The 13131-nt window shown below is 34.7% G+C and overlaps 1 protein-coding gene across 1 annotated transcript; it reads left to right on the top strand.

Annotated features, from left to right (window-relative positions):
- The first annotated feature begins 3523 nt into the window (after positions 1–3523).
- LOC112027602 (UDP-glucuronate 4-epimerase 6) lies at positions 3524–5656 on the top strand. The gene has a single exon (XM_024060252.2). The coding sequence runs from the start codon at positions 3847–3849 to the stop codon at positions 5215–5217; it is 1371 nt and encodes a 456-aa protein (XP_023916020.2). The 5' UTR covers positions 3524–3846; the 3' UTR covers positions 5218–5656.
- The last annotated feature ends 7475 nt before the right edge of the window (positions 5657–13131 follow it).

The following is a 13131-nucleotide window of genomic DNA, read 5'->3' as shown; positions in this document are numbered from 1 at the left end:
TGATAGTGATAGTGATACCACCGGCCCGGCCTAGGCCCTAGTTTGGTCTGATCAGTAACCCCCCCAACAAGAAGTAACTTCCACCGTGCAAGTGGCCCTAAAATGATGATTGTATATCATCATTTTATTATTATAGTTAGAATTTAAAATGCTTAGTGAATACCAAGCGTGGGAGGACAAGGATTCAAGGATAAGGTCAAAAGAGAGAGAAGTCCAATATCAGAAGGATAGACCTCGGAAGGTACTGATAGCGAACTCTCGGGAAAAATATAGCAACTCATCACAAGCCTAAGGAGACTATAATGCCCAAGGACCCCAAGGATACTCTTATGTTCTCGGGAGGGCCGAGGAGAAATTCTGAAAACCATCGGGCATAAACCAAAGAAGAGGAGGAAAATTTGTCGACAAGCAAAGAAGGGAAGAATGTAGATAAAGCATCCATCACCTCCGCATTCAATGCTCTGAACCCACTTAACTGGCCGTATTAATGAGGAAATGACCCCTGAATAATGTCATCACAGCTCATAGTCTAGTGTAGAAGCCTTCCAGTGAAGTCTTGATGGGACAAGTATCAAGAGAAACAAACTCAAACCCTTAAAGTGGAAGGCTAAGATACAACCTAGGAGGCAATATAAGGTGGAAAGACCTCTGTAAAAAGGGGATGAAAACATTAGAGGAAAAAAAAAAAAGCAATATAAGAGTGTGATTGTAATCCAAGAACAAGTGTAACCTGTATCTTGGACCAAACCCGAGAAACATAATATAAGCCTCCCGAGGCTCTTTTTGACCAACTCTCATCTTATACATTTATGCTTAATGTTGATCCTTTCATTTCTAATTAATCTAATACAACTCAATAGGGGTATTAAAGGTTGATTAGCATCACACCTCTATAAATTAATTGTGTGAGGACAAAAACAAGTTTGACTTATTTTTGCCCGCCACATAGAAAATGATCCATACCTTAAAAATACACTATCGGTAACAAACGGTCGCAAAATAATAGATAATTGTCAATATATATTGACACTAGAATAAAGTGGCAGCAAATAAGTCTATTATTTTGAATGAATTTTTCCACAATTTTAGAAGATAATTTGAAGATTAATAGGTTATTTTGTCCAAGAAGTCAAATAACATTTAATTGAGGTTTTCTTAGGGAATATATTAGCTTTTATGTTTTAGTTCTCCTAGGCAGACAAATCATTTATTTTGTTTATAGCTCCTATGAGTTAAGGTCTTGAAAATGTAATGTTTTTAATTGCTAATTTTGTTCTCCAATGCTTAGAGGGTTGTTCTAAGTATTATATAAGACATTTGGTTGAATTGAATAAAATCATATTATAGAATGTTTTTAGAACTAGCCTTTGTGCTTTTCAAGAAGAATGATTTTTTTTCTTTCTAAATTAACTCTTATCCCTTGGGTGGATTCTTCTGGGTGGCAAGTTTCGGTTTCTATATCTCTTTGGGTGGTGATATTTTGTATCCCATTGAGTGGTGAGCCAATCCAGTTCTATATCATTAGTTAAATTTCTTTGGGTGGTGATATCTATATCTCTTTGGGTTTGCTTTGGTGGTGAGCTTATCTATCATTTTAGTTCTTAAATATTTTTATTATTCTATATAACTAGAAAATATAAAAATATATAAATCCACCCTGTCCTCATTTATCATATCGAATAAGTTTGGGTTGCCCCATACAATTTCGGTATCATATATGGTACTTGCACACGTGGTTTGTTAATGTATTCTATATTCACCCAAAAAAAAAAATGTTCATGTATTCTATAATGTTAATCACTACCCATTTTTGTTGTCTGCCTATAAACAAGTTATAGTCAGAGGAAAAAAAAACTTGACTATTCAATAATTTTCCTAAGGAAAAATTTGTGTCTTTATGGATAATTAGGTATAGGGTATGCTGAGCATCAGCATTAGTAGTGTAAGGACACAATTTGGTTCATAAACCCAAAAAGTAAAAGGATCTAGGCTCAAAGAGCCCAATACAATGAATTTGTAGAGAGATGGGTAACAATTATAATAAATCCAGATGACAATAAAATAAAGATAGACTGATTTTATCTAAAGAGAATTGTCATCGGCACAATCCAAGGAGATCAGTTCTTATATATATCTCTTGAATTTGATTACAAGCGCAGTTCTAGTCGCTACAATATTTTTCTCTTGATTCTCCGATCCTTTTCCCTTAGGGTCTTTTTTCTATTTTATACTATCTTCCTTCTTTCATTTCTACTCTCCACGTGTAGATTAAATTGCTGGTGTTGATCCTTGTTCCATCAGCACCTTCCCGAAGTCTTTGGGGATTAGTTGTAAGGCTGAAAATTACTATTTAGGTATCACTTTCTCATTAATGTGGCCAGAGAGTTAGCTACAGAGCATTTAATGCGGTAGTAGCAGTTTTCTCTTGGATATTTTATGACTTCACTCTATCTTATGCTTCTATGATGCTTATCCTTACCAATAGAATCTCCCAGAACGTTGCCCTGGATGGCATGCCACATCTTTGGACCTCGACTTTGCTCAGCAGAGGATGCATTCATCCTTGGACCACCTTTTTGGACTCTTATGACCAAACCTCACCTCTTCATTTACTAACACGGACTCTCATGACAGTGTTTACTCGTCCTCAAACTACTTAATGTCCTCGGATTGAACCCCCGGCCCAATATATACATAGATACATACTACTTGGCCTATCACCCCTATAGGTAGTGTAAAAAATTTAGTAATTTGACACCACAAAATGTTACTTTATCTATTTTATCACCTTATTTTACAAAATATCCAACATAAGTGGTTTTATTTTATTATTCAACACAATAAAATAATATAATAAAATAGCATATTTACTACAATAAACAACAACCACTACAACCAATACAATACAATACAATAATATATCTTTTAATAAAATATATATATTTTTTACCATTTTAGCAACCATCTTTGGGTGTGCGGGGGGGACTTTGTTTCATTAATGCAGCCCACTTTTGCTATATTTTAATGATAAATTTAGTATTTTAGCAAATTGTCTACATCAATAGTAATGTTCTTATTAGGTGCTCCCCCTGCCCTCTTTTCTTATATTCATGTTAATCCTCATAAATTTAATTAATATTATTCATTATTAATATGAGATGAAAAAATATTATATTATCTAATAACTACTCGTATTTTTCTTTGTTATTATTATTTATTTTCGTTATTGTATTTTGTATTTTATCTTGTTGTAAAACTAAAATGTTTGCGCATTTATTTTTTTTTATTTTTTATTTTGCATTTTATTGGTTTGGAACGAGAGTTAGAAACTTAGATTAGAAGTGTGTTGACATGTGATATGATCATGATGTGATGTGAGAACGTGGATCGTATGGGTGTGAGTTTTTGGCTTTAGGATAGCTGGCATGATTAACAATGAATTATGAACGGGTATCAACGTAAATATGAGTACGAATGAAGGACATATTATGTAAGGCAATTGTAGGCCACTTTCCATCTGTAAAATTTAGATAGCATTGAGATTTGAAAGGAGTTAAAAGGAGAAAAAGGAAAGTGGTCTCCAACCAACACCAACCCATCAATTCTCTCTCTCTCTCTCTCTTGAAACTCGTTGTCCTCTCTTTATATTAATCTTTCCACTACCTTCACAACTTCAGAGCTCATCCTCAATCCAGCTCTCTCTCCAAAAAAGAAAAAGAAAAAGAAAAAAACACACACACATACACATTTTCATTCCAAGTTGTTTTGGGAAAAAAAAAATTGAAAATTTGAGCTTAATCATCAGCCCTTTAGTTTTTAAGCTTATCCAGCAATAGCAAAAAAACCATGGCTTCTCCACCAGACACAAGCAAAACCATAAAGCTAGAGCGGTACAACAGCTACCTCCGAAGAGTTAACAGCACAAAGCTCCTAAACGCTTCCTCCAAGTTGCTTTTCCGAGCTACTCTTCTCATCGCTCTTGCTCTCATCTTCTACTTCACCCTCAACTACCCTCCACTCTCCGATAATCCGAACCACCATATCCACCACCACAACTTCCTCTCCTCCGCCTTCTACGGCCACCGAACTAACGGAGGCGCCGCTTGGGAGAAACAAGTCCGCCACTCTTCCACTCCACGCCGCTCCAATGGCATGTCGGTCCTTGTCACTGGCTCCGCTGGCTTCATCGGCTCTCACTGCTCCCTCGCTCTCAAGAAACGTGGCGACGGCGTTCTCGGCCTCGACAACTTCAACGACTACTACGACCCGTCGTTGAAGCGTGCCAGACAAGCCCTCTTGCTCAAACACCAAATCTTCATCGTTGAGGGAGATCTGAACGATGCGTCATTGCTTACAAAACTATTCGACGTCGTTCCATTCACTCACGTTCTTCATTTAGCTGCACAAGCTGGGGTTCGCTACGCCATGAAGAACCCACAGTCCTACGTGAGCTCCAACATTGCTGGATTCATCAATCTCTTGGAAGTGGCTAAGTCTGTGGATCCTCAACCTGCAATCGTTTGGGCTTCGTCTAGCTCTGTCTATGGCCTCAACACCGAAAACCCATTCTCAGAATTGCACAGGACCGACCAACCTGCAAGTCTCTACGCAGCCACCAAAAAAGCAGGCGAAGCAATAGCTCACACATACAACCACATCTACGGACTCTCCCTCACAGGCCTAAGGTTTTTCACAGTGTACGGACCTTGGGGGAGACCAGACATGGCTTACTTCTTCTTCACAAAGGATATCCTACATGGGAAGACCATTGACGTGTACCGAACTCAGGACGAGAAGGAGGTGGCGCGTGACTTCACTTACATAGACGACGTGGTAAAAGGGTGTTTAGGAGCGCTGGACACGGCGGAGAAGAGCACCGGGCGTGGAGGCAAGAAGAGAGGCCCAGCTCAGCTGAGAGTCTACAATCTGGGGAACACTTCACCAGTGCCAGTTGGGAAGTTGGTGTCAATATTGGAAGGTTTGTTAAACACAAAAGCCAAGAAGCATGTGATCAAGATGCCTAGAAATGGGGACGTGCCTTTCACTCACGCAAATGTCAGCTTGGCATTCACAGATTTTGGGTACAAACCCACCACAGACTTAGCCACTGGGTTGAGGAAGTTCGTCAAGTGGTATGTCAGTTATTATGGGATTCAATCAAGGGTAAATAAGGAAAATAGCTTCATTAGCAATGAGCATCCCGGAGAATCCGCTTGATGCTCATGTTCTGCTTCTAATCATATTCCACATCACATGGGCCGGGGTGGGTGACTTTTCTTTTCTCTATATATATATATATATATTGTTTTTGTTTAATTTTATTCTGCCTTTTTATTTCTTTTCTCAAATGTATTTTGTATCAAATTAATTGTCGCATATGCGCAGTTGTTCTTCTGGATGTAATATATATATATATATATTTATAGCCCGGCCAGCAGCCATAGAATAGGAGATGAAGAGGAAAAGAGAAACAAGAACAAGTGTGGATCTGTTTGAAATTGGGGGAGGGTCGGTCAGGGTGTACTGGTGATGTAATAATTAACGTGGGTGCAAGGGGTCTGCTACAAAGGGTGTAGATCTCAGTCAGCCCTTGGATTCATATTATAAAAAAAAGAAATTTGTTACTATTGAACAACAACGAGGATGATTCCTACAATCTTCCATGCCTTTTTATTTGTTTATCATTTTTTTTTGGGTGTGGAAATCCTTGGCCTTTTTTGTTCTTTGTTTGGTCAGTTTTGCTCGGGATCTCTCTCTGCAACAGTTATTTCATTATTTGGACTAGTCAGTCAAAATGACTCCAAAGGAAGGGAAAAGGTATTCCCATTATTGCTGTTTGTTATTTATTTAGTTTTTTTGAGAAGTGTGCTGTTTGTTAATTTGAATGCAAGCAATAATAACTTTATTCAAATAAGGCTGTGGTTGAATGTAAAATATTTGTTGAGCGGTGAAAATATTTTTGGAGTAGGAAAATATATTCAAATGTTTGGTTGAATTATGAAAATTGTTTTAAAAAATGTTTTAATGTATTTGTTTGTATTCTGAAAATATTATTTTCTTACTAGTTTTTCACATTTTCTTAGCTTCCAAACAAATTCAATAATAGAAAATTTCAATATATAAACTTAAAAAAAAAAAAAAAAATCAAAACAAAACCATTCCTTAAACTCAAACAATTCGGTCAAACTGAGAGAGGGAGGAGGAGAGAGTGATCAAAAATTGAGGGAAATGGACAGGTAGATCAAGAAAGAGAGATCAATCATGGGTGGGTCATAGGCGACGATTTCGGCGGCACGATCTCAACGGTGTTGGGGTACGATCTCGGCAGCGTGATCTCGGAGGTGAGGTCGAGTGAGAGAAGAGAAGAAAAAGGAGATGGGTTTGAAGGTATGTGGATAGGGTATTGTAGAGGGTGAGTTTAAGAGAAGTGTTTATCTGGCAGCGTGGGAGCAATGGATCGAAGATGTTGGAGGTGAGATGGGCTTCATTGGCGTAAGGGTGGGTTTTGCCTTGGTGGATCAGGTACATGCAAAGCTCGAAGTAGGCGGAGGTAAGGTTGAGTGAGAGAAGAGAAGAAAAGGGAGAAAACCCACCGACGCGGAGGGGAAAACAACGGCGTTGCTCATCGGAGTGTGGGTAGACCTCGAACTAGTGTCAACGTGTGGGGTGGAGCTCTGTCTCCCTCTCGTTGGTGCGTAGGGTGGAGTTGAAGAGCTTGGTGAGTCGAACCGTGTAGAGTGAAGAATTCCAGAAATGCTTTGAAGGTAAAATAACTCCTACAATTGTTTTTCGGGTCTGAGGGGTTCATTTTACAGTCAACGGAAATGATTTTTTGTTTGACTAAATTTTCTATGCGCAACCAAATACACGGCAGGGTGTAAATTGTTTTCCTGAATCCATTTTCGGCCGAAACAAACGCAGCCTAAGAAAAAGAATATCCAAAAAAAAAAATGATTATAATTAAAAAGTGCCCAAAAGAACAAAAGGCCGATGGTGGTAGGGATGTACAGCCAACCTACCAATCTGCTAAACCCGACCTAACCGAATCTGTTGGGTTGGGTCGGTTTTAAGGGGTGGGTGGGTGGGTTAGGTTGGGTTATAAAAAAATTTTTAATAGTGGGTTGGATTGGATTTGGGTCATAACAATCACAATTTTCCTAACCCAACCCAACCCACCTATATATTTAAAATTTAAATTATATATATTTAAAATTATATTATATAATTAATAATTTTTTTATTTAATTTTTTCCCCTATTCAGATCTTTCTATATAAAACCCAATTACCTCGCAAACCCTAACAATCTTATTTCTTTCTCTGTCACCTCTCATTCTCACTCCCACTCTCTCACTCCACTCTTATTTTTTTTGTAATCGAGTTGGGATATTAATCCATGTATATTTTGTTTATCAACTCAGTTGAATATATTTTGTTTATCAACTCAGTTGAATATATTTTGTTTATAACTAAGTTGGAATACTAGTTCATGTATATTTTGTTAATCAACTCAAGTGGCAAGTGATATATATATTTTTGCTCAATTAATAATAATAATAATAATAATAATAATAATAATAATAATAAATTGTCCAATCCATGGGTTTAACCCGACCGAACTTGATCTATGTGGGTTGGGTTGGGTTGGGTTGGATTTTTTTTAACCCACCATGGTGGACAGGGGCAGAGCCACTTGGCTCCTTGCTCCCCCCCCCCCCCCCCCAAAAAAAATTCCGGCCCCCACAAAGTATTTCAACCATTCTTCTAGAGTTCTAGTCTAATACAACTTAAAATAAAAGAAAAACCTTGGCCCACATCCTGCCCCACTAGCTAGCCCCAAATCCCTAATAAAACAAAAATTTTCTTCTTTAAACTAAACACACTTCCAGCCCAGCCCAACCAGAAATCTAAAATGCCTAATCAAACAAAACAAAGGCATCTTAAAATTCAATCCTCACTGTTAGAAAAAGGAGAAAATGATCTAATTGTCATGTTGCCTTGTTTTTTTCCCTTATGTTCTCAATTCACGCCTCCATAGTGTCACGCCTCTCCTTAGAAACATTCTTCTCAGTCCTCGCCTGCTTGCATTGACGCCGCAAACTCCACTAGCCTGCTGACCTGTTCATCACCTCAACCTCAAGCCCTCATCTCAATCTCAATTCATCAAGGTATCTCATTCTCATCTCACTTCTCTCTTTTTTTCTCTACTACTGAACTAAATACTGAAGTCTGAATAGCAGAATAGAAATATGTGAATATGTGATATCTCTTTGCTAGCAAAGCAATTTATGCTTATTTGACTTTGTCTTTTTGTGTTTGTTATTATTATATTCTTTATTCTTGACCCACTGACTCCATTGGCTAGCTCTATAACTTTTGGCTTTTGTGTTGTTTGTCTCTTCAGTGGGGGTAGGGTAGGGCTTGCATTGTGTAGTTTGGTAGTAAATTAAGTAAAATATAAATGAAAAAAAAAATCTATGGAAGGCAATTGGGGTGAGGGAAGTGAGTTTGTGTATTTTGTTTGTGTTGTTTGTTACTTTGTTTATACTTTTGAGTGATTTGTTTATTTAATTTTTTTATCCTAAAAGGTCATTACTTAACTAAGGTGTATTTATATTATAATTCATGCAAGAATGAATTTTATATGATAATTTATTACATCTCTCTCCCAAGTTAGTTTATTATTTTTTAAACTGATTTTTTCTTTTTTGGGGGATTGAAATTAGGTACCAAATAATGAGCAAACGTCAAACAATTGATGCATTCTTTAAGAAAAAAATATTAGTCATTTAGAACTTAGTACATCTGTAGAAACAAATGTTGATACTTCAATGCCTAATGAGCATCCCTCTAAATGTTCAAGAATTCAATCTAAAGAGATAGACCGTGATTCAAGAACACGTAAACAAATATATAAATTCCCTGTCAATGAACAAGATGAAATTCAAAGTGCTTATCTCATAGCCGGTCCATATCAAATTAAAAACATAGAGTATCCATACAAAGGATCGAAAAATCATCGTCGTAGTTTCAATCTTCGTGGTTTGAATCACATTCAAATTGGTTGGAATACTCACCTTTAAGGAATGCAATCTATTGTCTACCTTGCTACCTTTTTGGTAAGAAACCAATAGGTCATCCTGGATCAGATGCATTCACTGAAAAATGTTTTAATAATTGGAAAAAAGTGAAGGATGGAATGATTTGTTCTTTAATTGGTCATGAGGGGAAAGATCCAAATACACCACATAAAATTGCTGTGAACTGTTGTGAGGATCTAATGAATTATTCAGGACATATTGACAAGCTAGTTGAGAAACAAACATCAAAAGAAATTATGAATTATATTTAATATATCTCTATTACAACCTAGCCCCCCCCAAGTAATTATTCTTGGCTACGCCCCTGATGGTGGATAGGGTCGAAAAATCCCCTCAACCCGACCCATGCACACCCCTAGATGAAGGTTTCTACATCAGATACAGGTGGAAATTACTGAAAGGTTGTGTCTACACGTAAAGATGAACATGCATGTTATAAATTAACTAGTTGCTAACCTGTGTTATGCACGGGAACTTACTTATTTGTGAGGTAGATTAAAATAATATTATAAAATCTTAAATTGATTAAGAAAACCATTGCATGATTTGCTCTTATATGACTTCAATTTGTGTTACAATTTGATGAACTCATTGCTTGAACATGTAATGGCTTACAAAAAATTTGTCAAACAGTTTCAGACACTGTAAAAAAATAACTCAAAAATTTAAATATTAAAAATTTTAAAAGACAAAAAAAATATTAAAGAATCAGATGATTCATTACTTAGAAATTATTGAAATAAAACAAAATATATATGACTAAGCAATAGAGAAATATAAGAGAAAGATGAGTTACGTTCAAAAGAATCATCTATGGCTATAACAATAGATAATATATATGTATATATGTGTGTGTGTGTGTGTGTGTGTAATTACACAAATATATAATTAAAGAATAAGTTATTGAAACAATGCAGGAAATATATGACTATTCGAAAAAGAAATATAAGAAAAAGAAAAAAGTACACGAACCTATAAAGTAATAAGTTTTAAATTTTAACCGGTCTAAACTTTAAATGAAACCATATCAGCATGTGGCCCACACTAAAAAATGTTGAGCAAGAGCCCACGTTGAAATAATGAAAGCCATACCTCCTCTTAATATATCGTATATAAGCTTTCTACCCAAGAAATTAACATACTTTCATATCGTGAGATGAAGCAAAAACATATGTAGTAGCAGCAACCTTAAATTTCAATTATTGCAAACTCTTCTATCTTGTAAAAAACAGTTAAAGAGAGTTTGGTGGTTCATATACGAAAATTACTTTTTAAAAAAGACATGAAAAACCGTAAATTAAATTAAATTTTTTTTTCCCTAACAAAGTAGAGGAGAAGAAAATAACAGAAAAAGAGCTTATACTTCTACTTGACTTTTAAAAAAAAAAAAAAAAAGGGTTTGCATTATAGTGTTCATGATTAACCTCGCATTGAAGATAAATTATCAANTTTTACTGACTTAAGGAATTTTTAATCATCAACGAGAGATTATTAGAATTTAATAATTAGGAAAGATAAATTGTGTGGGATTTGTTAGGTGAAATCAATCGCTCTAGATCCATTCTTATCATATTTTTACACTGTTAGATTTTTACGCTTTGTTAATTCTTTTTATTCGTAGATTTATTTTTATTAAATAGTTTAATTTAATTCAGATAGTAGAACATTCCATTTATTTTCGATTTTTCCAAATAGTAATTAATTTAGTGAATTTCGATATTCAATAACATAGTTAATCCTTGTGGGTTCGACTTTCGTTTTCTAAAAACACTTTACTACTTGTTACGATTCTATGCACTTGCAGATTATTTTACGCAAATAATATACAATAAAGTATTGGGATATAATTTATTGTACAGGGAGAAAGGAAGGAATTGATCAAATGGGAAGTAAAACCAAACTTCAAAACATAGATTTATGACAAAGAACAAAAAATTCAAGAACAAAAACAAAATGAAGATTATCAAATTAACATAGTCAAACTATTATTTTCAAATTAAGCATATGGGCCAACATCAAAATGAAGATTATTTATTATGTGACTAATTAGTTAAGGTGAGGGAAGAGTACAAAAAATTAAAATGAAAACTTACTAGGAAATGAAAGAGCAGCAAGTTGTTGGCAATTAAGGGCCTCAACAACCCTTCTCTTTTTCTTATGTTTTTTGCATATATTTCTTTCTCTTTCTTTGCTTACTTTCCCATATTTTTAATAGTTTTTTTTTTTTTTTTTGCTAAATTTCAGTTGACTGTAGATTTTATTTTTAGTTCTTTTGCTAAATGCTTTCCAATTGCAATTTTTTTTTATAGGATCTAACAGCATATTGGTCATGAATAATTGTGCCATTTTATTGGGTTTGGGATGGTATATAATTTGTTAGAAATTGACATGTCACATATATGTCTATTTTATAGAAAGGATTTAATAATCAATATATTGCTTGGCTTTAGGTTTGCTATTTATAAATAATGTCATGTTACATTATTGGATGACATTTTTTAGAAAAAGTAGGTGAAGTATATTGAGCTAAGTGTAAATTTGTCTTTGAAAATATTAAAAATTCAAACAACTATATAAGTTTTGATTGTCTTCTAATACGTAAAATGACCAATAATGTTATATAGTCTCAACCTTTAGATGAATCAAATGATTTTTTTAGAGAGTGAAGACAAATAAATATACTGAATATTAAGTAAAGGTTGCTTCAGTCATCTGGCTTAAATAGTAGAATTATTTAAAAAAATTCAAATAGTAAGGCAATGTGCTAACTTTGGCAATCATGCATTGTCAAAGGTTGGTTTGAAAATGTTGCTAATAAAAGGGGTTGGTATGTTATTAGGGATAGAGTTTAAAATTTCATTTACTAGGGATAGAGTTTAAAATTTTCATTGATAGTATTCACCCTCCCCCCAGTACTGAGTCCATCTTTAAGGCTTTTGCCACTGGAATGAGCATTAAGTTATGTTTTTATATTAAGGTATATTTTTATACTTTTTGGTGTCATTTTGTTATTTAGTATTGGAGTATTTTTTGTTAAGATAAAAGTGGAATTAATTTATGATTGTGTACGAAATTTGTGAGGACTTTCTTAGTGACTTCTCCTCCACTATAGAGTTATGTACATTTTTTGTATGTATCCTTGGTCTATCTAATTGGATGCCTTTTATTCTAGTTTTTCTTGGGTTTGAAAGGTGGTTTGGTTTGTAATTGACACATTGTTAATTGACTTATAGTATGCAACTTAGAGTTTGATAGGCTTCGTATTTTGGATGATGTATGTTAGATTGTTGGGCTCTTCTACTTTAATGAAGATTTGGAATTTTTTTGAGGAGAATACTAAAAAAATTAAGTATCTGCAATGTTTTCATTATGTAGTACTGATGCTTGAGGTGGTAGATAATTTGCAGTTGGTTCATTGTGATAACTTTTTTTTTCTCCTCCAATCATTCTCTTATCAATTTTTTTTTCTTCCTTAGGTCAAAGCTGATTGATTGTGTTACGTAGAATCTATAGTTGTATAGGAACCTTGCTCTTTTATAGTTTTAGAGTTAAGATGAGGACAGGTTCCATGTGCTTCTCCATCTTGCAAGTTCCTAGATGTAGAATCCCCATCTTAGCTACTTTTTGGAGGGAAAGCTTCCACAGTTTGAGTAGGACTGACAAAAAGTTCTAGCTTTAGGCTACTTGGTTCTAGGCTTGAGAGAGGTTACAATAGAAAATGGACTTAGAGTCCTGTATTTACAAAAAGTGATACATTTAGCGTAAATAAGACAGAGATTAGTCAATTCCACAATACTAAATATTGTGAATCATAAGATTCACTTCCTATAGATTATTGAAATAAAACAAAAAATAAATATGACTACCTTGAAAAGAATAATCTACGGTTATGATTGTTTTTATTGTGTATGTCTTAGTGTTTTGGATTTGAGTACTTATAGATGATTTACTTTTATTTATTTATTTTATTAATAGATGATTACATAATAATGGGTGAAAAGTTTCATGAATTCTATAACTTGGGTGTGTGTA

Source organism: Quercus suber, unplaced genomic scaffold (genome assembly GCF_002906115.3).
Source record: "Quercus suber isolate HL8 unplaced genomic scaffold, Cork oak 2.0 scaffold_290, whole genome shotgun sequence".
Classification (NCBI taxonomy): Eukaryota; Viridiplantae; Streptophyta; class Magnoliopsida; order Fagales; family Fagaceae; genus Quercus; species Quercus suber.
The sequence above is the reverse complement of the archived record's forward strand: the minus strand, read 5'-3'. Positions and strand labels throughout refer to the sequence as shown.